This window comes from Stegostoma tigrinum, chromosome 25 (assembly GCF_030684315.1).
Source record: "Stegostoma tigrinum isolate sSteTig4 chromosome 25, sSteTig4.hap1, whole genome shotgun sequence".
In the NCBI taxonomy this organism is placed as follows: domain Eukaryota; kingdom Metazoa; phylum Chordata; class Chondrichthyes; order Orectolobiformes; family Stegostomatidae; genus Stegostoma; species Stegostoma tigrinum.
In genome coordinates, this window is record NC_081378.1 from 43,686,284 (window position 1) to 43,713,751 (window position 27,468).

The following is a 27,468-nucleotide window of genomic DNA, read 5'->3' on the forward strand; positions in this document are numbered from 1 at the left end:
TGTTCTATGTTCTATGTTCTATGTTCTGACTAGTGGGACACCCTATGACATTTTCTGTCCTTTAACTATCTCTCAATCCACGCCAATATATAACCTCGAATAACATGAGCTTTTATTTAAAACATTTCCATGTGACATCTTATCAAACGCTTTTTGTAAATCAAAATATATTGCATCCACTCATTCCCCTTTACCCTATCTTGTCAATTAAATCCCCAAAAATACTTAGTATATTTTCAAACACTAATACCTTCTCATAAAATCATGTTAACACCACCTAATCATGATGATTTCTCTTTACTTCTCCATTACCCAATATTTTATTTGGATGACAGATCAACTAGTCTCCAGTTTCTGTTTTCTTTCTCACTCCTTCCTTAAACAGTTGTGTTACATTTTCTAATTTCCAATTCCCTGAGATCTATTTCAGAATCAAGAGAATTTGGAAGATCGTAAACAATGCATTCTCTGAAAAGCTGAAGGCTTTTGGTCTCATTATTTGTTTTGGTGCAATTTCTTTTCTCATATTAATTCATTTAAGAATGCCAGTCACTTTAAAGTTCAGTTTATTAATACTTACATTATCTGCTGTGAAGATAGATCTAAAATATTTATTTCCTTTGTCTTCCATTTCCTTATTTCCATTTTAATTTCTTCTGTCCCAGTGTCTAAAAGATCCATATCTAATTCTTCCGTTTAAATATGTGTAAAACTCTGATAGTCTGTTTGTCTATTTCTTGCTAATTTAAAGTCATTTTCTATTTCCCTCTCTACAATTCTTGATCTTCCTTCATTGGCTTCTAAAACTCTTCCAAACCACAAGTTCACTAATCTATGTAATCCATGAAAAAATATTCTCAATTGACAGTACTGCTCATCCTTTATTGTCCTGAGGCTATTACCAATCAAACACTTTTAATGTGTAACAGGAGTCACGTGAAGGCTAGTTCAGATTAAGCAAGGTGAATTCCCTGCCTTAAAAGGCATTCCTGAATTTAATTCAGTTTTTTACCATGATCTGGGATTTACCTCGATAATTTTTGGTGCTAGCCCCACAGTCAACAAAATTTTGAAAGCTCAGTTTGGTGAAATGCCATGGTATGATTTGAACTCAGTACCCCACGGTTGTCAATAGACTTGGACAAACGCAGATTCTTTGCAAGTTCATGAGCAGAAACAACAGCCTTGCTGTGGATTGCTGCCCAAGGGTATGACACTTGAGACGGTAAAGGTTGAGATATTAAATCGAGGTCCTCTCTTCCTGTTCAGTTATGTGCCAAATTTCCATGGGAACTAATCAAGAAACAGGATTGAATTGTCATGACCAGCACTGTTCCCACAGTCAACAGCGTTCAAAACAAAAATCCTTTGACTCCAGGTATCTCATTTTTCTACATCAAAATCCATTTGTCACAGTTTTGCCATGCACTCAATCCATAAATATCTCTTTCAAACTAATCTAATGGAACAATTAATTGTTGGGTCATTGAGTTACTTCCCACATACAAGTATGGTCAAAGCTCTCGTCTCATTGGTACATTTTTGTTGCTGATCTGGAAGGAACTTGTACACAACTAACATTGTTTCAGAAAACAGTTACAGTGGCCATTTCAGAATCCTCAGACCCCTTAGAATCTGAATTGGTGAAGATGAAATGTGGAATCCCAAAAACCTGCTGTTCTCTGATGTGCACTGGCTGGGTGTGATGCCTCATAGAATTTTGCCAAATTTACCTCAATACTTCTTTTGGCCTCCCACTATGAAATCGGGAAATAATGAGGTGTTCTCGCAAAATTATTGTAAACGTGCCTGGCGACCTGGCAAAGGGTGGAGGGAACTAAGTCCCTTTGTGCAACTAATCAAATGTTTGCTGTGAAATGAATCACAACATGACTGGCTTCAGACTCAATGCCAAAGTCTCAGAGGAATTATTTGTCATAAGCTAAAGGCAATTTAACTTTCTAAACAATGAAAATAAATATATGACGTCCATTTGACATGAATAACAGTTTACTTTTATTTCTTAAACTGCAAGCAAACAATATTTCCTATTAAGTATTAACTTACATATTTCTTTCCAAATGGTCAAAAGTATTCAAATTTCAAATGATCTAATTCAAAAGGAAAAGATGAAAAGTGATATGATGGCTCAGTGGTTAGCACTGCTTCCTCACAGCACCAGGGACCTCGGTTTGATTCCATCTTTGGGTGACTGTGTGGATTTTGCTCATACTCCCTGTGTCTGCATGGGTTTCCTAAGTCCAAAGATGTGCAGGTTAGATGGATTGGCCATGTTAAATTCCCCTGTAGCGTCCAGGGACGTGCAGGCTGGGTGAGTTAGTCATGGAAACTGCAGGGTTACAAAGATAGCAGGGAATGCTCTTTAGAGGGTAGCTACTGACTTGAGGGGCTGAATGGCCTGCTTCCACACTGTGGAGATTTTAGGAAATGTGAGCCATGTTTTAGATTTTAGGAAGGACCAGCCAATTCCAAATAAAAATGAAAGGCTTTCGCTGAAATTTACTGATGTTACACTGCTAGCCTATAGAAAGTCTCAGACAAAGAATCAGTACAACGGTATGACCCCATGTTCAACCAGTCCCCCATGCTGGCGGAATGCAATTCGTGAATTTCTGCCTTTAAACCTTTTCCAAACTATTTCTGCCATTTGAAGTGGCACTGTTGATAAGAAATAGACTTTGAATATGTTTAGCCCATTTGCACAAAATATTTCAATGACTGATATTTCCACCTGAAGGAAATTTGCAGGAATATTCTACGGGATTATCATTTGGCACCACACTCTGTGTTTCCAGCCATGTTTTGTGGCCAACACATTGCCCATACTTATTTGGAACCTGTATGTTGACTTGCATTACAGGGCATGTATAAAATTCCATTACAACAAAGATGCAGCTCTATTCAACTGTTTGGAGAGCTGAAGCGTTAACTCAGCAACCAAATTAAGTTGCACAATGTTTGTGTGTTTATGATATTGATCCCTTCCAGAGTCGTTCAGAAAACTGCCTTGATCAGACTAACCCATTTCCTTCCTAAAAGTGGCAAAAACCCTCGCTTTGTTCAAAAGGGCAGTTTCAATGACAGAAATCACAGAAAGAGCTACTCAAAAATCAATGAATGTACTTATTAATGGCACTGTTGGTTAACATAATTAACTTTCTACCTCCCCGAATATGGTTCAAAAACAGCTCGGACTGCTGGGCCAACAAGACAAAATTGCTCCTTGAGTTGCCACTGAAATATCTATCTTGCCAATGCCACAAGACCTGTAAAAAGTAATTGCATCTTCAGTTCAACTCCCCTGTCCCAGGATGTTAGAGTCCAATCAAGTTATTATGGTTATGATCTCCACTGGTGGTATATTCTTCATGTCCAGCTTTGGGGTGTGAATGGAGGGTTGGGTTATGAAATCTGCCCTAATAGAGTAGATGAGTCTTTGAGGTAACAAAAACACTTAATATCTAATAATTTTTCTCATACTTTTCAGCATGGCTTCAGCCAGAGAGAGTACTGACATTTCAGGTATGGGCCCTTCACCTGCTGAATGTTCTATCACCAGCATGTTTTGGAAATTGTCCACAATTTTCCCTACATGGAAGTTAAGGTGTGTGAATGATGGGCTGTACATCCACAGTTTCCAAACTTGCATTCCCACAACTCTTTAATAACATGGAATGGGTGTCCTTTCATTTGAAATCTAACCAACACTTTCCATTTACAGGATTCCTATTATAGCATTTCCACACTTGCATTCTCTTTTTGTTTGTCTTCTCAGGACTTGAGCGCATTTTAACAATAAAGTGAGAAGTTGTTTAAAGATGGAATTCAGTGCCAAACCCATGCTGTCAGATTATGACGGCACTTGATTAATACTAAAGGTGAAAAACTGACAACATTGACAACCAAAAACGTTTGCAAGGGCACTTAGTTTTGGCTAAACTCCTACAAGTTGAGATTAATATAGCAATCATTTACTATTACACATCGGAAACATCGTTATTTAGTGGTTATGGCATTGGGCTCACAATCCAAAATCCAGATTGATAGATTCAAATGTTTATACCTTGTGGGTTCAGTATTCACAGCATCTTGGCAAATGGTGACACATACTGGTAATTCCAGTATCTGAATTAGAAACATTAGTCCAATGCTGACCATGAAGCCATCGTTGCTTGTCATTAAAAACTTGTTTGATCACTAATGTTCTTCGGAGAAATAAGTCCTTTGTCTTTACCTGGTCTCATTGCCACAGCAATGTGGTTGACTTTTAACTAACAACTTGGCAAATAAGTTGGACAATATGTACTGGTACTGTCAGTGATGCCCAAATTGCATGAGCAAATTAGGAAAAGATTCCTGTCATTGATATTCTCACTTAATCCTACAATCAGGAATTCATTATTTCAGTCTCCAATTCTGTTGAAAAGTCACTGAGTCCAACATCAAAATCATTTTCTTTCTCTTTAGATGCTGCCTGACTTGCTATGTACTGGCAACATTTTTCATTCTTATTTCCATCTTCAATGACATCATCAAAGAAAATATAAATTTGAACGTTACACTATTTTTTTGGCTGAACCTGAGTTGCATTGAGCTTTCTGGGGGGATTTCTACCCTGAGGCATGGCACATTCTCTCACTATGTTTTACTAAAATCACCTCATTGACTCCTTACCATGCCCCTATGGTGTGGGTTTCCACCCCATTTTACCACAAGCCCTACTCACAATAACTCATCGCTCACCAGATAACTGCTGAAAAACTGGCCTCCCTTGTGCCTGCACCATGTTTAATACACTGCAGTGCACCCGGTCAGTGCAGACAATTTTGAACAATGCTGGGCACATTGGGCTTGTAAAAGGATGCCACTGTTGGATCCTCTGTCTTGCTACTGGACTGAGAAGCTTTTGTGAAGGGCTTACTGATGGTATTCCTTGGGTTCTTTAAATCGTCTGCTAAAGGTCATTCAAATATCTGAAGTGCATAGAAGCATGGGGATCATTGCCACTTGGTAAACCACAACTTTGCCTCAGGTTTAAAATTCTGGTCCAACAAAATGTTGTAGCCATAACGTTTATCTGCCTGGCTCTGGCCATAGGGTTCTCAGATTGTGACAGAATCAGTTGTTGTAAGTCAAGGGACAATGCTTGGATTATCTCTTGTGGGGGTAATCATTGCTTGGCACTCATGGATCATGAATATTGCTTGCCAAATATCAGATCAACGTTACATATGGGAATGGATTGCCTCAGTATCTGAGGAATTGCAAATAGGACTGGGCACACTGCAGCCACCAGTAAGCATTTACATTTCTGAGATTGTGATGAAGGAAGGTCACTGATGGAGCTGGTTGGATCTTCAACACCTCCCTGAGGAAGCCTCTGTTCTGTAACCGAGGTTATTGATCTCAAACACCATAACCATCCTCCTATGCCCTTGGCATGACAGAAGCTTTTGGAGAGATTTCCCCCGGCTAATTGGCGCCACAAAGATCAAATGTTGCCTCAATGACAAGGACAATCACTCTTGCCTCACCTTTGGAATTGACTTCCTTTGTCAATTGGTATGATGCTACCACAACATGATGTAAACACGTTTGTCACTGAATAAGTGCAGGTTGGCAGCTCTGTTCATGACTGTTTGGTAATGATTCAAGGCAGACTGTCCAGAAGTAATTGGTTGAACTAGATTTGTCCTTCTGACTTAAAAGGCACTTTCAAGATGAGAGATAATTTTTATTTTGTAAGAATATTGAATGACATGGAGCTAAACAGATTAGTGTAGTTGAGATACAAATGAGCCATCATCAATCAGAATGGCAGAATGAGGGGCTGAATGGCCTATTTACTTTCCTATGTTCCTGTTTCCAATGCATATTCTGGTTAGAGACATCTTTCCACTTGTAGCATGGCATTATTAAACCACCTCAGAGTCAGTTTAAACTGTTAACCTATATTGACAAAAGAGATGCCTGATAGATTTCTCTCTCCAATTGTTACAAAGCCCAATTTACAGCAGAATGTGTTGACTTTTTCCATAAAAAAATAATAAGTCTAATAAGGGAGTCAGGAACTGCCAGCACAGGCATTTAATTGGCTCCTCTGGGTATGATTGTAGGTATTGGAAAGAGAAATGTGTTCTGGTATAGACAATTCTGACTGTTTCAAATGATCTCTAATAAAAACCAAAGTGCTGAAAAGAATAGTATTGAAGGTTAAAGATGATTAGAATTCACCTCATCTTTGTGATCTCTCTCTCTCTCACTCTGCACATGGCATGTTTTATCCATCATGAAGATTATTTTGGTTCTTCCTAACACACAGGTGTAAAAAATCGATACTGAAATCGAGGACAGCTATCTCATTAACTCAAATTTCTAACCTGAATGGCTGACAGCAATCTTGTTAGATTCCAGTAAACAATTAAGACTACGTCAAATACTAAGCTTTGAACTTTTAAATCATAAGCCCCTTTTGTTTCAATGTCATCATCACTTGTGTCTTGTTGCCCCTGTTCATTGAAACCCCCACAGTACTGTCACAGATTAAACCTCAACTGTATTTAGGATTCACAGTACAGCTCATGACACCACAAAAGAAAACAGTTGATAGGAAACCTGGGAACAGGAGCAGACCTTTCAGCCACATGAGCCTGTTTAGCCAGGGGAAAGAGGAGAATATAGTAACACGCAAACCAAAATCAAAGTGTTGACCCCAGTTTCAACACTTTTCACTGGAGCTCAGACTTTAATTGCGGCTTTAGGGTCAATGTCAGGTCCACTTTGGAATGGCATGATACTGGCTTTTGGGAAATGGTTTGAAAGAACATGGATTTATTGATCGCTCATGATCGTTGTCTCAGCATAACCCAAATAATTTCACAGCCAATGGATTACCTTACGATTGTTTTTATGTAGACAGCTTCTGCAGCAAACGTGTTCACTGCAAGGTCCAAATGAGAGGATTGCTCTGGTGTTCATGAGACTGAGTCATGGGCCAGATTTACCAGGAGGACCTCTTTTAAATGTGCTCATAGAATGTCCATCTCTAATTGCACAGAGGCCAGCTAAGAGTCAAACACATTGCTGTAGGTGTGGAATGACACATGAGTCAGACCAGACAAAGCCAATGAATTTCCTTTACTCAATCACTAGTGAACCAGATGGCTTTCATAAGAATTGAAAGTGGTTACAACCAAGTGTGATTAGTTTTCTTTCATCTCACTGTGCTGAAATTTGAACCCACTGTGCCACTATGTCCCACCCTAGAATAGCATTGTTTATCAACACAGAGTATGAGCAAGGAACTTGGTATAAAATCCTGTTAGAAATGCAGCCCGCAGCATTGCTCTGAGACATCAGCATAGATTATGTGTTCACATGCATCGAATGGGGCTGGATTCCAGAGCATTGCGAATTAGAAACAAGTGCGTCAGAGTCTAAGTCAGTATTGCTTAGTGCATGAACATAATTTAATGGAACCCAGCAGAGTGGCATGATGCCAGAGGTTAGGCGAATTGGCAGGAGTACCCACATGAGAGAGAATGGCATCAAACGCATTCCCTGATTTAGGGCAAAATTCGAGAATTCTGCCTGTTTGAATCTGCAACTCAATTAGCCCTATAAATGAGCTTCTTGACATCAAATATCACTGACCCAGGGGCTCAGGAATTTACTGGATCACACTTAGCTTTTCTATTCTTTGCCTCACAAAGGCTGCACAGCAAATCCTGTCAGCTTACATCATTGGGAGTGGGTAACTCATTGCCAGGCACTCAATGCTGTCAGACTGACAGTCTCCCCCTGCTCTTGCCTCACATCCCCTCGTTTCAGCGACACTCTCTCTGTGATCCCTATTTAAGGATCTAGTGATGACCCTGAGGCTGAGCCTCATTGGATTATGAGCAGCTCTTGAGAGTGAAATTTCTGCCCCCAGGAGAGGGCTTGATCCAATGGAAGGCTTGAAGGCATCAATATTATATTAGGCCTACTGCTTTGAAGTAATGAGGGAGTTCTCACTGGCTTTCTAAATAGTGGAAGGACTTCACTAGATCCTACTATATATTTGTTAAGTAAATGATAGCTTTCCAGGTGATTGGCAGAATGCAAGAAGTTCAAGAAATTGGCTCCTTGAAAAACAAGAACACATATGATGCACAATGTACCTAGGGGCAACAGAACCCACACTGACTGATTTTCTTTTAACATAGCATAACGGCTATTTGGCTTAACTGGGCAATTTTGTTGGCCAAGCAGCATCAGAGGAGCAGGAAAGCTGATGTTTCGGGCCTAGACCCTTCTTCAGAAAATGGCACTTCAGAAATGGCATTTTCTGAAGAAGAGTCTAGGCCTAAAACATCAATTTTCCTGCTCCTCTGATGTTGCTTGACCTGCTGTGTTCATCCAGCTCTACACCTTGTTATCTCAGATTCTCCAGCATCTACAGTTCCTACTATCTCTGGGTAATTTTGTTGTTTATGCTCTACATAAGGGGTGATACAGTGGGCTCGCTGGTTAGCATCTCTGCCTCACAGGACTAGGGACCCAGTTTGGAATCTACCCTCGAGCGACTGTTGGCGTGGAGTTTGCACATTCTCCCTGTGTCTATATGGATATTCTCTGGGAGCTCCAATTTCCTCCCACAGTCTAAGATTTGGGTGGATTGGCCATGCTAAATTGCCCACAGTGTCCAGGCATGTGCAAGGTAGGTGGATTAGCCATGGGAAATGCAGGGATGGGGTAAGGGCAAGGCCTGGGTGGGATGGTCTTCAGAGGGTCAATGTGGACTCAATATGTTGAATGGCCTCCGTCCACACTATAGGGGTTCTATTAAAAAAAAATCCTCCTCCCACTACATAGCGACTAACCCTATCTGCATAGTCTCTAATTTCATTCTCACTCATATATTTTCTAACCTTTACTTTGAGACATTCAACCATCTGTAGGGCAGGGACACTTCTCCTGACTCCTTTATTGGACTGATGAGCGATTATCTACTATTTGTAGCTCTTTATTTTGATCTCCTTCATCAGTAGAAATAGGTTCCTCTATCTTTATCCTGTTGAACCCCTTTAAATTTTCAAAGGCCTTTATTAAGTTATCAGCCCGCCTGTTCTTTTATACAAAAAAAAACACCTTCCTGATACTTACATCTTCTGAGTTCTGGTATAATCCTTGTAAATTTTTTTTCGCTCTTTCTCCAGTGCCTCTAAATCCCTTTTCATGATGTGAAGACCAGAACTGTACATACAGGACTCGAAAGCTTTTTGAATTTTCAACAGTAAATGACAGACAGGGCCACATTCACCAGAGAGAAGATAGCAGCATTGGCAGACAATTATGATTTATTTATTTTGCAAACGGAAGTTCAAGGTGTTAGTGTGTTGCTAATACCATTAAGATGGTGATTCAAGGTCATGGCTGGAGATAACATGAAGTGCATTGGGATTTCATTCTTTCACATTTCACTGAAGATGCACTTTCAATTCTGCTGTCAGTCTTTCGATGTTCAGCTTATTATTTGCATCCTCCTTGCTATTTCATTGGCTCAGCACTGTCCTCTCTTCCCTGAGCTGTCAGTTTCACTCCTGTGGCAATATGTAATTCTGGACTACAGGGCTCTCACCCACTAGACCCCTTTATCTTTTGGCAGAGATCAACACATTAAATACAAAATTGGACATTGGCAAGTCCTCCATGGGATCGAGGATCATAATTGGGAGTGGAAATCGTGTCCCCAAAAGCTGCTGCCTTATGAGTTGCACGCAGGGTGGGCAGGAGTGATGGCTGCTGCAAATGATGTGCCCACCAGGGAATTGAAATCCCTGAAAGGACAGTGAGGGCAAGAGGGAAACAGCAAGTGCGTAGCTCTCACATAATAGTAGAATTCCTACTGTGCAAATAAAGGCCATTGAGCCCATCAATGCTGCGCCAACCCTCCAAAGATCAACCCAACCCCCACCCTATCCCTGTAATTCTGTGTTTCCTATGACTAATCCTCTTTGGACTACGGGAGGAAACTGGAGCTCCCAGACGTGGAGAGAATATGCAAACTCCACACAGGCAGTTGCCTGAGGCTGGGATCGAACCCAGCTCCCTGATGCTGTGAATCACTAAGCCACCAATTCACCCTATTGCTTGGTCCTTTAACCAGGCCCTCTTTAAATGAGAACCTCGCCCGCTCACAAGAGCCTGGAAACAATCCCAAAAGGATTTGTTTCTCAATCTCCAATCAGGATACAATCCTTAAATGGGCCATTAAAGTGAGTGCTTGAAGACTTCAATTGGAATCAGGATGGGGAAACTGCCCATGAACCTTTCCCCTGCTGAACTTAATCGGAGTAGAGAAAGAAAGTGTGATCTCCATCACACACCCACCTAATTAAGTGCTAATTAGATGCCCCTTATCTCAAACTCACTTAGGCAGAAGGACATTAATTTTCACCCATGTCCTCTCTTGCTCACATTAGCCACTTTCACGTTCTTTCTGGCCTATTCCAAATACAGGCACAGAAAAGAAGAGGAGATACATTAAAAATGAATGGAGACACTGAAAGAATTGATTAAAAAAAGCAGTACAGTAACTGAAGTCAAAACTGTAAACCTAAAGATAAGGGCTCATGAAAAATTGGAAGGGAGGGGAAGATAACACACAGGGATAAACATAAAATAATGCAGGCAATGGAAAGGAAATAAAGCAAATAGAAAAGGAAGGAAAATGAACAATGGACAACCAAAACTGAGAGAAACTTTAAGCAAAAGGGAGTTAAATATGGATATAATAACAAAATAAAATGACAGTGAAGTCATTTAGCAAATCTTAGATGGTTGTGTTCTCAAATTGTCCGCAATGCCATTTACACTTTCATACAGTTTATAAAATTACCCTCTGGTTATTTAATTTTATGTTGTGCCAGTGCACACTCTGGTTACCTTCTGAATTAATTTTATGTGGAATATTTCCTTCTGGCACTTCATATTTAAATAACTTAGGTTTTTATTTGCTCGCTGAATCATTTATCTTACATAGGCATCCCTCAAATAATCTTCCATTGAAAAGTGACTTTAATTTATTTTCTCACACTCTTGGAGCCAACTGATTTAATGCAAGAGATTCTTCATTCTGTGGAAGGGTCACTGGGCCTGAAACGTTAACTCTGATTTTTCTTCACAGATGCTGCCAGACCTGCTGAGCTTTTTCCAACAACTTCTGTTTTTGTTCTTCATTCTTATTCTTTCGGCATTATTGTGTTTAAGCATGAGTAATTAAAGCTAAATGTCAATTTTTCACATTTTTAACATCTTCATTGTTGAAAGCTAATTGGTGAAAGACAATGGAGTGTCATTGTGCTATTGTATAAAATTCCAGAAATCTTAATGTGCCTGTTCTCAAGCATTTTCAATTTACAGCCTTTTATGTTAGAGGCTGGAAATTTCAGATAATAAAGTATACTTACCCTTCAATGAAACCACTAAGGTTCCTGTGAACCAGATGGAATGGGAAAGCCAGTTCTCATGGTAGTTTTAAATTAATTGTAAGGATTGATGTGAACCTCAAGACAACCATGAGTTGTTGGTCACTCTGATATTAATATGATGGTGTGATCCAACAACGAGTGTACTCACTACTCCTAGTAAGAACTTTGCATTGCATCAGTCTGCAATACCCAATTAAAGTGAGTCTTCCTCTCCAGGCTTCTTAAAAATCAAACAGGCTTTCTTTGTTGTGCCCAGCAGTTACACAAGACTCAGGTGGCAGATGTTGACAAGTCCAAAGATTGCAGGTTTCGTTTATTGGGCGCAAGAAATTTCCCTGTCGTGTCCAGGGATGTGCAGGCTAGTTGGGCACGCATAGTACATGCAAGGTTATGGGCATACGGCGGTGGACTGGGACAAGATGGGATGGTCTTCAGAAAGTCAGTGCAGACTCAATGGGCTGAATGGCCTCTTTCTGCATAGTAGGGATCCTATGATTCTGTGATTTTAAGACAACATTCACTTTTGTGAGACCGTAAAACACAGGAACAGGTCTGGACTATACAGTGCCTTCAGTCTGCTCCATCATTCAATAAAACCATAGTCAATCTACCTCAGCTCTACTCTTGCAATTTACTCACATATCCCTTGATTCACTGTACTGTCCTCTGTGTGAATTTTGTTTCAGAATATGTATATAGCCAGTCTTAACACAATACTGGAAATATGACCACATTCAAACTCACAATATTGTTCCATCTTCATAAAAGAGGAAATAAATGTTAGGGACCAAACATCTAGTGAGAGTTGGAATTGATAGAATCAGTAATAGTAAGAAAATGGTGCTGAGGAAATTACCGGGATTAAAGCTGACAAATTACCAGAAAGTATTGGTACATTGAGGTTGGTTGGCTTGCTGAGCTGGTTTGCTGTTCCGCAGATATTTTCACTACCGTGCTTAGTAACATCCTCAGTGCAGCCTCTGATGAAGCATCAGTGTGTTTTCCTGCCTGGTTTTTAAACTCTGTAACGAAATGTGCATAGAAAAACAAACCAACTCGATGAGCCAACCAACTTCACACCCACAACCCGAGCTACAGATCTACTCCAACACCTTAGAGTATTGATACATTTTTAGACTTTGGTCACCAAAAGGCATGGAGAGAAAGCAAGAAGCTGGCTTTGAGATAGAGGATATGCCATGATTGTATTGAATGGTAAAGCAGGTCTGAAGGTGGAATAGTTGTCTCTGCTCCTACATTCTCTGACAATATGCAAAACATTTCATAAAGTAGTAGATATTACAAAGCAGTTCAGTTTGTATTATTGTTGTGTACATTTAATGTTGAAATTTACTTTAGAATTTGTATGTAAACAGAACCAGGTGTCTAGCATTTAATAGACAATTTGAACTGGACTTCTTCAAATTTAGTTCACATTAAACTTAGAATCACTGAATTATTGCAGTACAGAAGGAATCCATTCAGTCCCTTATTTCTGCACTGAGCCTTCAAATAAATATCTCCTTTTTGTACTGTCCACTTGTCTTCGTCCTGTAATCCTGCACATTGTTTTCAAATGGCCATCTAATTCCCTTCTGAATGACTCAATTGAATCTATCCCCTTCTAATACAGTGCAATCCAGAGATTAAACATTCATTGCCTAATAAAGCTTTTTTCCTCATATAACTTTTGCTATTTGTATTAACGTTTTTTTAACTGTGCTCTCTCTCCCTTGACCCTTTCATAACTGGAAATACCTTCTCCCCAGTTACTCTGTCCGGACCTTGTAAGACTTTGAATCACTTCCATTAGTGTCGTCTCAGCTTTCCCTTCTCCAAGGGAAACAATCCCAGCTTCTTCAATCAATCTTCACAACTCAAATTCTCATCCACAGGACCTTTCTCATAAACCTCTTTGGTGCTTTGTACGATGCCTCCACATTTTCCCTGAAGTGCGGTGTGCAGATCTGCAAACTCCAGCTGAGACTGAACTGTGTCTTAAACAAGTTCAACATAAACTCCTTACTCTTTTACTCTATGCCCCTCATAATGTATCCTTTTATTATTAGATGCTGTATGCTTCAGTTCTCCCAATCGCTCCTGCCATGTTATTATCTTCTGTAGATATATACCCAAGTACTCTACTCTGCACCCACTTTAGAATTGTACTCATTATTTTATAACTATGTTTACATGCCCTACCAAAATTACCACTTCACATATCATGGCATTGAACTTCATCAGCTACCCAGCTGTCCACTCCACCAATTTGTCCATGCCCTTTAGAAGTTCTGCATTCTCTTCTTCACAGTTTACAATATTTCCAACTTTCTTAAACTAACCCAAAATGAACTTAAAGTATTATAGTTTTACAAATGGCCTGTCAACATGCAAAAACAATTGAGAACCACTTAAGAGATAATGGGAACTGCAGATGCTGGAGAATCCAAGACAACAAAATGTGAGGCTGGATGAACACAGCAGGCCAAGCAGCATCTCAGGAGCACAAAAGCTTTTGTGCTCCTGAGATGCTGCTTGGCCTGCTGTGTTCATCCAGCCTCACATTTTGTTGTCTGAGAACCACTTAACCCTTCTCTTACCAGTGAGCTAGAATTCAGCAGTAACTGAGTTACATCTCCAACACAAATTTTTTTCCCTAACCATAAGAAAGTAACATGATTATCAAGTAATAATTCAGTCAAGAGTTGTCAGATTCATACAGCTGATGGCTTCACCTTGAGAACATGAAGTGCTACTAGTCTTGTAACCCAGTTTGCCTTCCTGACGATAGTGTATTCTCCATGGAAAAAATTTACGGTTGGTAAAATAGCTCACAGTCTTGTTTTGGCTCCTGAAATAGTTGGAATGCCTAAACAAATTTGGGTCTGTACCCTTATGTTTTTCTACCTCTATCTTTCTTTCTGCACAGTGAATAGCATCTAGAGTACAGGCATTAGTATAAAACAGTGAACTTTGGATATGGAAATCTGAAATTGTTGGAGAAACTCAGCAGGACGGGCAGCATCTGTGGAGAGAAATCAGAGTTAAGGTATTGTGTCTAGTGACCCTTCTTCAGAACTTCTGTTCCAAAGAAGGGCCCAGAACCTAGAACATTAACATGTTTTCATCTCAACAGGTGCTGTCAGGTCTGCTGAGTTTCCCCAGCATTTTCTGTTTGAGTATATGCATTGGTATCCTGATCAGCATCCTTTTCTGACTCATTATGGCATTGCTTCTTTGTTTCCTCCAACCTCTCACAAAAGCAGACTCAGACTCTTTACATTTTGTCCATGTTAAATGTCTTGTGTTAAGCAAACGTCCCATAACTGTTGGCCACATTTTCTATAATAACTTACTTAGCCTGATATGATGATGAAACCTTGGTTATCAGAATACAGTTTATCCTCCAACTCACCATTGAGCAACGCCATGAGACTACTGCTTTATACAGATTGAATGTGACGGCATTATTTAGCCAGATGACGCCAAGTACAATTTTTCCTCCAGAAATTAACTCGAAACCTTCAGCTATGGATAATTAAAATCTAAAGCATTCTGCAAGTCCGAAAAGCTTGAGTAGGCTGACATGTCAATCATGTCTTCCCAAAGATGCAGATCAGCCCTGATCTAATTGAGTGATAGAACACCCTCAAGAGGTTGAATGGCCTACACATATTCTTCTGTTCATACTTTGTTTCTCTGAAACACTAGGGGATGAAAAGGTGGTGAATCTTTGTACCTTCATGCATAGTGCATCAGTCTATTATGCTGCAGGCATATGTTCTTCTGATGGGATCGTTAGCTCTTAAGTTAAAAAGAATATGAATTAGTAAGGTGCCTTCAGTTATATGTCCTCAGTGCAAAGGAAAAACAAGACTGAATCTGCTAAAGTCAAGGTGTGTTGGAAGCAGCAGCATTATAGTGCACATTTGGGGCTTAAAGTACTAAACGTGTCTTACATAATTCAAGTACACTTCAATGCAAACAGAGTCTAAAGAGACAATGATTAGATAAAGGAAGATTCAGTCACTGAAGGCATGGAGAGCTAATCAGTCCCAATAGACAGTGGCCATACAGATAAACTGTAATTTACCTTCTACCAGATAGGTATCAGTGAAAGCACCTAAAGGTATAACTCTAATTAGCATTCAGCCATCTCATATTAGGCGACCTTACTTATTATTTCTCAAAGAGATCCACCTGAACGTAACAGAGCGCTTATTAGAATCAAAGTTTTGCCAATATCCCCACTGGGGTGAGAGTCAAATGTGATAAACACTTCAGATTCACTGTCCAATATACACAACATAAATTTAACACCTAAATATTTTGAGAAATTGAAGATTCTTTTATCACAACGTGTTGGTATGTAAACTGACCTTCTGCATTGGTACTAATAGTCACTACATATTAAAACAAATCTATTGTTTTATACTGTGTTCTGTTTTACTGAAAATGTATCTTTATTGCAAGTGAAATTAGTGGATCAAGTATTTTGAGGAAAGACTTTTACTGAGGAGGGTAGTGGTGCAATCAAATAATATCTGTTCTAATCATTTTGTTCGTACATTTATTATACACCTCTGGAGTAAGTGGGACTTGAACTTGGGCCTTCTGGTTCAGGGATATGGAACTACCAGTTCACCACAAGACCCCTCAACCACACGTTATAAACTGGTCTCTTGATCAATAGAGGGGCCCAGGGGCTCAGGTACATAACTTTTTGAAGTTTGCATCACATATAGACAGGGTGGTTAAAAAAAAGGTGTTTGGCATGCTTGCTCAGTCCTTTGACTATAGGAGTTGAGACATTGCATTGAGGTTGTATAAGATGTTGATGAGACCTCTTCTGGAGCATTGTGTCCAATTTTGGTCACCCTGTTCCAGGAAGGATATTATCAAGCTAGAAAGTGTTCAGAAGAGATTTACCAGGATGTTGCTGAGTATAGACGTTTTGAGTTATAAAGAAAGGTTGGATAGGCTGGGATGTTTTCACTGGAACATAGGATTTTGAAAGGTGGCCATTTAGAGGTTAATAAAATTATGAGTGGTAAAGATAGGGTTAATACTAGGTATCTTTTCTTGAGGATGAGGAATTTCAAGACCAGAGGGCACAATTTTAAGGTAGCAGGAGAAAGATTTAAAAAAGACTTGAGGCCAATTTTTTTACATAGAGGGTGGTTCACATGTGGAATGAACTTCCAGAGGAAGTGATAGATATGGGTACAGTTATAACATCTAAAAGGTGCTTAGATAAGTACCTGAATAGGAGGGGTTTGGAGGGATATGGGCTAGGAACAAGAAGATGGGGCTAGTTTAGTTTGGAATTATGTTTGGTATGGACTGGTTAGGACGAAGGGTCTGTTTCTGTGCTGTACGGCTCAATGACTCTATAAAAGGTGACATGGGGTTGTTACAGGCAATTGTGTTAACCATCCTGATTGAGTTTTTTTTAAGGTAACAGAGAGAATGTGAGGATAATGTGCATTGTTTGATGTGCCTGGATTTCCAAGAGTAATTTGATAAAGAAGAACCAAGAGGTTTGTAGGCAAAGTTAAGGCCTATGGAATAAAATGGATTGTGGCAGCTTGGATATGGAGTTAGTTGGGTGACAAAAAAACAAAGAAAACAGGAGGATGCTTGTAGTTGAGTTCCTCTTGGGTCACTGTAAGAATTTCTGTCTTCCTTGATCTAAAATTGTTACAGTTTTGCTAATTTTTGACAATTAAATTTTAACTTCCATCAACTGCATGTTACAACGAGACCGTTCATAGATTAAAATTATTTTGAAAAGGAAGAAGCATGGACCTATACGGGCCACAGTGGTCATCTGGCCACAGATTGAGGCAAGCTATGTGGGACATATTTGCTAAAAGCTAAATCATCAACACTGAAATTATTGGTTTTATATCAAGACATCAAAACCAAGCAACTGAGTCAGTTTCAGGAAATCTGCATCCCATGTTTAATTGAATTCTATGACAATTTTGTAGATGAAAAGCTCTCCCACCAATGAGCCAACTTAGAAAGACAATTAAGCTAGACTTTGAAATGCACATCAAACTATATTTCATCACCTGCTATTTAGCAGGAGAGAAGGAAATACGCATATATAAGCAAAAACTGTAACATGTACTGGTCAGACTGGTTCATTTCCTGGATGACATGGGCAAACAGAGAAAGGTGGGAAAGTTACGTGAGATGATGAGAGAGGAACTTTTTGAGGTTCAGAGCAAAAAGCCCCATTTTCCAACCAAGTGTTGAGCACCAAGATAAGATTCTCAGTAGTGAATGATGAGAAGCCTATTAACATGCAGGATCACTCATTATCATGCTCGTATTGTCTAATCTCACCCTATTAATGTGCAGTCTCCCATTTCCCCACCGGCTGTATAGATACCAGATGCTAAGAATCCCCAAAATGAAAATCTGACTGGTGTTTCAAGCAGACTACTTGCTCCTCCTAACTTTCACCTTGGACGCCATTCATTAATAACTCAGGGCACCGACCATGGATAGTGGCCATACACACTCCATGTCTGCAATCATTGACATTTGACATGTACCAGTCTCACTGCATCATCATGATACATCTCCAAGCCACTTCCAATACTGTTCTGCTGTACTTTTGAAGCACATGGCACCTTTCATGGGAATATTGCTGCCAGAATACTGTGTACAGGGGCAGGCATCCATCTCATGAATTGGACCAGGCTGCATCTCAGAGTTTGCTTGTTTGCTCCCAAAGTGCTCACTCACTTTGTGGACATTTTAGTGCTCGCATCATCCCTGCTTTGTCGCCTTGCTTTTTTGTGAGACCTTAAAGGCTCGCAGTACTTCAGTCTTTCCATGTTGTTTCGTACAGGTGCAAGTGAGGCACCTTCTCCAAGTTGTCAGCAGTGGCTGTTTTATTTTACTTAAATTTCTTTTGCATAATAAACTGTGTTTTACTGATGAAGCCAAATGTGCAGAATTGTGCTAACAAGGTGTGGAGCTGGATGAACACAGCAGGCCAAGCAGCATCTTAGGAGCATGAAAGCTGACGTTTCGGGCCGAGACTCTGATGCAGAATTGTGCGTTTTTGTTTCTGCAAAAGTCTACTTCACTGAAACCAATAGAAGTAACAAAACAAAATACAATTTATCCAGCCAGAATTCAATCTAGGATTTGACTTTTTAGTACTAACATTAGCTGGGATTAAAACACCCACATCACCTAGTCATAACTGTATTAATGATCTAGACTTGGTTGAAAATTAATTCCAAGATAATGTGAAATGATGTACTTTGGCAGGAAAAATGAAGAAAGAATTAGAGGTAGATTTAGGTTTATTGTCACATGCACTCACATGAGAACAGCAAAAAGTCAGCATTTATGGTGTTATCTTAAATACAAAAGTATCTAGGCACAGAATCTGAGTTACAAAGCAGTAACATAAAGAAACAAGGTTAAAAAGTTAAACAATACAGTCCTTCTTACTGAAAGTAAAAAAAAACAAAGGAGCACAGTTAAAAGTTCAACACGACAGAAAGGTAATACGATATAAATGGTACAATTTTAAATGGAGGTGGAGGTGCAATGGGGCTTGGCGATATATGTGCATAAACCATTGAAGATGATCGAGTAAGCTCAGAAAACAGTTGATAAAGCATACGGGATTGTGGCCTTTATAAATGCAGAATAAAAGCAAGCAAGTTTTGGTAAACTCTGCATGATTATCGACAGTGGTTCAGCCTCAGTTAGAATATTGTGTCCTTCCTTTAGGAAAGGTGTGAAGGCATTCGCGACAGGACGGAAAGCTTTAGGACAGCATTTCAAGGAATTATCCTCAATTACGGGGTTGGATTGGAGATGCTAAATTGTTTGATCTCTTTTGAGAAGATAAAGAAGATTTGACAGAGGTGTTCAAAATCATGAAGTGTCTGGATAGAGTAGAGGGGACCAACTATTACCATTCATGGAGGTGTTAAGAATCAGAGGACAATGAAGCAGAGGTGAAATGAGGAAAAGGTCATCTATAATATGCTGCCTGAACAGATTCACCCGGCCTCTGAAAAGGAATTGGATAATTTTCTGAACTGAAAAGTATTGAAAGGCCATGGAGAAAAGGCAGGGAATGAAACTGACAGAGCTGCACTTGTAAAGAACCAACAGAGAGGACAAGACAATTGGCCTCCTTCTGTGATACACCATTCTATAATGAGCCAAGGTAAATCTGTTTATTGCTGTGGGATTGTAGGTCTGGCTGTCCCCATGGATAAGATATAAAACTAGTAAATCTTCCACAAACTGTACATGAAGAGTTGAGACTGTGTAATCTTTTAGTGAAACAGAACCACCAACCAGAATAATTCACCCCATGATATAGATGTATTTCTGTTTCTATTCACAGATCACATTCTATTTTTAGCTTTTACTTTTCATAAGTTTGCACGTCGACAGGTGCAGCAATAATCCCAATCCTTACTGCCATTTCTTTCACAATTCTTTCTCTTCTCCTGTTCCCTCCTGCTCTGATAAGTCTTGGGGTATATGGGTCTGAAAGGATTAATACTGAGGAGTGCCACCATCCACTATGGTGACTGCATATGGATGTGGGCAGAACAACCTAGTATTTCAAGAGAGATTACCAGCAATCTGTCGTGGTCCAGCCACATTGATGCTATGGTCAAGAAAGCACAACAAAGCCTCTACTTCCTTCGGAGGCTAAGGAAATTTAAAATGTCCATGAAGAGTCTTACTAATTTTTATAAATGCACCATAGAAAGCATTCTATGCAGATGCATCACAGCTTGGGAAGGCAACTGCTTTGCTCTGGACCATAAGAAACCACAGAGAGTTGTGAGCACAGCCCAGTCCATCAGACAAGCCAACTATCCATCCATTGACTCCATCTGTATTTCATGCAGCATCGGAAAGGCAAAGATCCTTCCCATCCCAGTTTTGATCTCATCCAGCTTCTTCTGTCAGGTAGAGGATACAAAAGCTTAAGTGCAGGTACCAACAGATTCAAGAACAGCTTCTTCCCTGTTAGTTTTAGACTTCTAAATGGACATCTCAAATTTTAAATTTAATGTTCATCTTGCTCTTTTGTATTCCTTGCTCTCTTCTGCTACCCCAATACACTTTGTAGGATATGATCTGCCTGTACTGCACATAAAACAAAACTTTTCACTATACTGAAGTACATGTGACAATAATAAATCAAGTTTAAATCAAATCAAAATCAAATTTAAATCAAATCGAAAGTCTCTATAATGATTTCTAATCATATCTCTGTAACCTGTAACTTGCTACTAACATGTGATAAGCCGTATTTGGTAACTACAACACACTCATCTAGTTAGGTCAAAAAGTGGTTTTCTTCTCCCACCCTAGAACAGATGGATCTGGGAGTTTACTACACTTAAAGAAGATTGTGGTAGCAAACCACATTATGAGCAGCAGTTCACACAGTGTAGTAAGCTGAGACACTCATGCAATAATTCCCTCACACCTAACCTTTTCTTTTTGCACTGGTCTCTCTCTCACTCTCTCTTCTCTGCCCTTTCTTTCTTTCATTTTTCTCTCTCTTTCCTTTCTGTTTTTCTAGCTTCCACGCATCTGTCCTTCACCTGATCTCCTGATTTTTTTGTTCGGATAAACCCAAAGTATCGTACTGCCATTGAAGCTCCAGCCCTCCAACAAAAATTTGCATTTATATATCACAGGAACAATGTCTCACAAAGTATCATCACCTCTCCCTATCTGTATCCCCTCCTCCAGCCTTAGAAATTTTCTCAGATTCTTGTTTGTTGAGTATCTTCAATTTTCAGTACACCACTATTTGTGCCATACCTTCAGATCCAAAAGCCTTTCAGTACTGAAAAGGCCTCCCTAAAACTTCTAACTCTCTCTACAATTTTAAGATGTCCCTTAAAACCTACCTCTTTGACTAAGCTTTCGGTCATCTCCCCTAGTGTGGCTCATAGTTAAATTCTGTCCAATAATGTTCTTGTGAAGCACCTAGGGATATTTTCTCCATTAAAGGTGCTACATCAATGCAGGTTAATGCAGGCAGACAGATGTGTATGTATCATGATGAATATCAATTTATATCTTACACCTGAAAGTAATAAAAGGCTGCTGGAGGCTGTATTCAAATTGTGACATAAGAATTGAATGTAACAACATGAAATATGAGTTAAATGCAAATATTTTAATTTAATCTGTGGAAGTGATCCCCTACTTAATCTGATAGTTTGAAACCCGAGCAGAAGTAAGATATTTCAGGCCTTAGCCTTCTGAACACCAGCATCAGCATATTGGTCATCACATTTCTGATCTTGCAGCAGTGAAATACACAGAAAAGTGCATCTTGAGTTTATTTGGGATGATCTAATATGCTAAACAGGGCTAAATAACAGCAAGCTCCTGTTGTCATTACAGGCTAAATCCCTTTTGATGAGAATGCAGATTAGGTTTCGGGTACAGAGATCACGGGAACATCTGGGATAATTTCAGGACTTCAATGTCTTATCAAATACATCAGCTTAATGCTGGAATACCACACAAATTTTCAAGAGGTTAAATTTAGTAAGTGCCTGTTTCAAATCAATGATGAGAGGGCTGTAATATCCTAGGGAGGCTATTGCATTCAATCACGTGTGTAACAGCTCATTCCTAATCCCACAGTCTCTTATATAATTAAATCTTGAAGTCAGTAGTACCAGGAATTTAAGGATGAACAGCAGAGTTAATTGGTTCTTATCCATCATTTCAGACAGTTTTTCAGATTTTATATAGATCCAATTTGTTAAAAATTAAACATCAAATGCATATTCTCAATTAATTCTCATCGTATTCTTTAGAAAATGTATCCAAATTTGAGTAATTCAGGCCGAAGCTGGCAATCAGAGTAAGGTATTATTAAAGACGCTGTGTGTATTTTTTTCCTCTCACGTTCCATCTTCAGGCCAGGACTGTAGTTCCATGTTACGGCTAAAATTCTTAGATCTGATTCTAAAAGCCATGATTTATTTCGATGTGGCTTTGGGCAGGATGGGGAGCCTTGCAGGGCAACACCTTGCAATGATCAGGAAGCTGACAATCTCTGATATAGCCTCTGACCAACTCCTCCTTTGCACCTGCAGAGACGAAGTGATTGGGTAAAACTGTAGCAAACACAAGGAAATGTGTGATCCAAGCTTTTTTTTGGATGAAGATCCAATTTGGATAAGTTGGAATATTCCACGGCGAGAGACCAGGGACTGAGAAGATGGAAACGGATTTATGTGTCCGGTGCAGAACATATTAAAACCTGTTCCATCAGTATGTAAATAAAATTGAAAAGGTTGATGGAATATTGGGATTTATGTGGACAGATTGGAATTAAAGGTGGGGAAGTTATGCTTCCATTAAACAGAAGCTCATTCAGATCCTATCTAGAATATTACATTCTGTTTTGGACACCTTCTTGTCTTGCCAGCAAAGATCTCCTCGTCTTTCAGTCAGTGACTGGGGCAGAAAGCCCTGGTGTTGCTCATTTCATTTGTCCCTGATCCAAGGGCAACAGTGTTCCTCCCCACAACTTCTCACAGCCTTGGACCCCTGTAATTAGGTGTTAATATAGCCTAATAATGCTTAATAGGCATCAATATGTTCCTGGTCAATCACAGAGTGGAATAGGTTAACTAAATGGTATCAGGGTGTAAAGACTTACTTTATGAGGGCCGGTTACATAAATTATCACGTATTCTCATAGATCTGAGAAGGGGGGAATCTGGAGCAAGGCAGCATGATGTTAAATTTATAGGTAAAGTTTAGAGGGCTTTGCACACCAAAGGTAGGTCATGGTGTTATCTACCTAACCACAGTCAGAGAATTACTTGGAATTGGTTCTCTTCCTGCTTCCGCATTGATACCCATTGTGTCCCCTCAAGGAATATCATTGCTCCACTCCTACTTCTCTTTTACACAACGCCCTTCGATGACATTATCTGCAAGTGGTTTTCACATGTGAGTTTATGATCACTTCTCCATTATTGCTCTCAACTCCTCCCCCTTTGCTAATTAACCAAATTGTTTATCTGATGCCTAGTACTGGATAAGCAGAAATTTCCTCCAAGTAGACGTTTGGATGCCTGAAGCCTTTGATTTGGTTCCCTCACAAGCTCCACTCCCTGGTTACATATTGCATTCCATTCCCTTACAGCAGCCTGGGATGAAACGAGTCACAGAAACGTGGCAGGCCCTCAGAACAAGGATAATTCATGTACTTTACAACAACTGACAAGTGGATTCTTTTAAGATGAAGAGATTGTTATCCAGTTGGTTCTGGCTGACCCGGGAACCCTCTCATTCTCAAAGCCTGCTATAGATATACCAGAAGGACTTCCAAATTGATAATCAACCTACTTGCTCACATTATGATACACCATCTGTAGCCATCAGGTGCTGATGCAGATATTGAACACACAGCTTTCTGGTCCAGAGATAGGGATGCTATCTCCAAGAGACCTCCACTATACAATTGGTCTCATTCTCCTTTCCCTTCCCTATATGTACCACCTAAAGTGTATAAAGTATCTAACAAATTGATTCTACCATCTCCTGAGGGAGCACATTCCAGGTCCTAATAGCTTGCTATTCTAAAAATAAACTTCTCCTGAGCTGCTTTTGTATTAGTTACCAATGATTTGTCTCCTATAGATATCATTCCACTCACCAGTGGAAATAGTTTCCCCTAATTTATTCCAAAACACCCTTCATCTCTGTGTTTACCATTTTGAAAGCTAAACCTTAATGTCAAATGTCTTTGAGCTTTTATTTTGTTTTGTATAACTTTTAATCTCCAATCCACCATTACTGACTCACAGAGAACATGAAGGCATATTACAGATCAAACAGCTGTAATGTGCTTTGTGTGTTCAAGCTAATCTCTCCATCAGCTTTGGGCAATTATAATTTATATTCATTTGATAAATAAGCCTGTTGCACTTACATGATTAAATTAAATTATTACTCCTGATGGAATTTACAGACTTTGTGCAGATGGCCGTGTTTATGTGTCCTGAGATGTTTCTGAAGGTAGATGGAGAAACCTTACCTTGATAACAGACTCATCCTCTATCCTTTTATGAGGTACAATGGTCTCTGTACTGTTGTTAGAAGATCGCTGAAAAGCCATTTTCATACCTCCGCTATCTATTATCTGTTCAACAATCACCTTTTAATGAGAAAAGGAGAAGGTACAGATACATTAATCAGCATTCATCAGGCATTAGCTCTATTCAGTCCAATTTAAGGTCTTTGAAACCACATGTAAAAGTATGAATATTGGGAACCAGCCATTAGATTCCAGGTAGCCCAAACCCATTGATGTTTTGTCTAAAACACGCATTGTCGTGTTGATTTACGTGGGCTATGCGGCTATGGAAAGGACTGCCATTTCAAATGTTATCTCGTTTGTGAATATGTCCTAAATGAAAACACTAGGGCCTGTTATGAAGAGCCGGAGTCATGGAATTAACCCAAACATGCCCTGTCCCCATCAAGAGGTTTACGTACAAATCCAGAAACAAAAGCAGGGACCCACCAGTTGATTCGATCATGTGAAATGAGCAGGAAATGTTTACTGATGTCAGTTAATAAGACTAAATTGTTTCATTATTCCTCATATGCGTTACGTAAGCCCTTATAAGTGTCATAACCTCTTAGTATGGAAAAAGTAAGTTTCTATCCTATTTGATTTAGAGGTTGAATAATGATATGAGCTCATTGGATAAAGACTGTATATTGTGTTTCTCAGTCATGCAGATGAGGAAGGTCCTTGGATTGACAAATTCTAGCTGGAGCGACATTGAGATCCTGCCATCAAACTCTTTTCAGGATGGCAGCAGAGTAGCAACACTGTGTCTGGACTCCGGGTTTGTTCGTTTTTATCTGCTTTCTTTGTTTCTTTAATTTTGTTTTTAACTTTTGCTTTTTATTGACTAATATAGTCATCCAGCATAGCAACAGACTATTCAGCCTTATCTTTTGCTTTTTTTGTTTTTTTTTTCCTTTTTAGAAGCCTTTTTGGCGTCGATAGCAGGGTGAGAGCTGGCCTAGCTTCCTGAGCAAGTGCAGCAACTGAGTCGCTCCTCCCAGTGATCAGGAAACCATGCCCCAAGTGGAGGCTGACTGAAAATTCAGGCCAGGGCTAGGCCCAGAGAGATGAAACTTTTAAATGTGGGCACTTTCCTTTTCTTTTGGATAAGGGCTTCAAGGTCTGGACGTTTTTTCTTCTTCTTTTTGGTCTGTGTTGCAGAGTAAAATTTCTCTCCTGTTAGATTTTTATTATTTAAAAAAACAATCAATTTCAGATTTACAATTTGCATTAAATCCCATCCTGAAATGAGGGTAGTTGAAACCAAAGCGCTGTCATAATGCAGAGTGTGTCGTACAATGGATAAAAGGAAAACGTTTCATAAAACCTAACTATGTTCCAGAAATACAAAGTGATTGTTATTCTGAATGCCAGCATTTATTTTCATAGGTCAAACTCTGAGCTCGAAATCACATACAAAATTTATAATTAACTCTTAGACGGCTTTTCTTCTGAAATATTAGCAGCAATTAAGAAGTTTGAATGAATTGTTGCATTGTAATAACATATTTGTTATATACTTCATAATATTATCTTTAATCAATAATGGCCAGGTCGATTTAACTTTATAGCCCAACCATAAGTTTGGGTTTGTAATACTTCCGTACCTTACATTGTGTGTGTACATTTCAGAGATACACCTTACCTGTGTGTTGTGTGAACAGCCTGTAGAAAGACACTCAAAACATCTTACAATCTAGGTGTGAAAGCGTACAGATAATTTTGACTCAGCAGCTGAATTGCTTGTTCACACTTTAAAGCAAATAACAGATAAGATGATACAGAAACATTACTTACAGCTTGATGATACGAAAATACTTACACTCTTGACATTTTTGAGACCAGTGTGCAAAAAAAGAGTTTTTACATCTTCATTCTTTTTTGATAATGAGTTCCCATTAGTACATCATTCTGAGCTGGCACGGAGCAAAAGAATTATTGTACAAAATAATTTTGTTGCCCAACTAAGAAGCTATCTCTAATCACCTCCTGAGTCCTTCATTTTGGTTCCTATTTCTGTGGAATTTTCTTTTCAATCTACTCAACAGCTTACTTTTTATGGAAACCTAATCCTTCCTTGTCCCACAACCTGTTTCACGTTGCATAGTAACGTCTGATGTGATCATGTAATGCTTCCACAGGTCTTTGTTAGAGTTTATGCAATGAAACCACCAAAAAAAAACTTGATCCACCCACCAATCATCAGTTCTCATCGAGAACCTTGCCAGAATTCTTGGAGGAAATAAAACAATAGTTATTTTCAGTGAACAACTCATTTCTACTTTCTTTATAGATGCTTGGCATGTTCAGCTTATGAGTTTAACTTATTCATAAGTGCCATTGATCGCCTGGGGGGATTATTCACATTTAATTCATCATTTTTTGTTAGTGATTTAAAGGTCCTCTCAGATATGTAACATTGACAAATGGTGGTGGTCATGGGTACTCAGTATTCTCACCAGAGAATAGTGCTTTTTCTTCAAACTATTTCAAATCTCTGATCTGAACTGAAATAAGGACAGATTAGGATTTTCCATTCCATGTGAGTTTTGTAGCGACAGCTGTTTATGATATGCTGACGCATTGCAAAAGATCTGCATCTCTGAACTTGTTGAAGTATTGCAAATGGGAAAATGATCACAGGTTTATTTGGTGCCACAGTTCATCAGCTGTAAACTCTTGAGAACAATGCCCCTTTAAATCACAAACTGGTGTGGCCATGGCTTTACTGGTGATCAATGCCAAGGAATAGCTTAAAATATACTTTGGACCACAACTGCTCTACTTTATATGATGGAATATTAGATTAAGCTCGAAAAAGGATGCAATCATTATGTTCCGACA

At 39.3% G+C, this 27,468-nt stretch overlaps 1 protein-coding gene across 1 annotated transcript in view; it reads right to left on the reverse strand.

Annotated features, from left to right (window-relative positions):
* LOC125463257 (serine/threonine-protein kinase 33-like) overlaps nucleotides 1–26,712 on the reverse strand; it is an 84,885-nt gene extending 58,173 nt beyond the window's left edge. The window contains exons 1-2 of the mRNA XM_048554298.2: nucleotides 26,447–26,712; nucleotides 24,583–24,702 (exon numbers count right to left, since the gene is read on the reverse strand). Of these exons, the coding sequence (XP_048410255.2) occupies nucleotides 24,583–24,669 (87 nt within the window). The 5' untranslated portion in view covers nucleotides 24,670–24,702; nucleotides 26,447–26,712. The remainder of the gene's footprint in view (nucleotides 1–24,582; nucleotides 24,703–26,446) is intronic.
* Nucleotides 26,713–27,468: the final 756 nt, after the last annotated feature.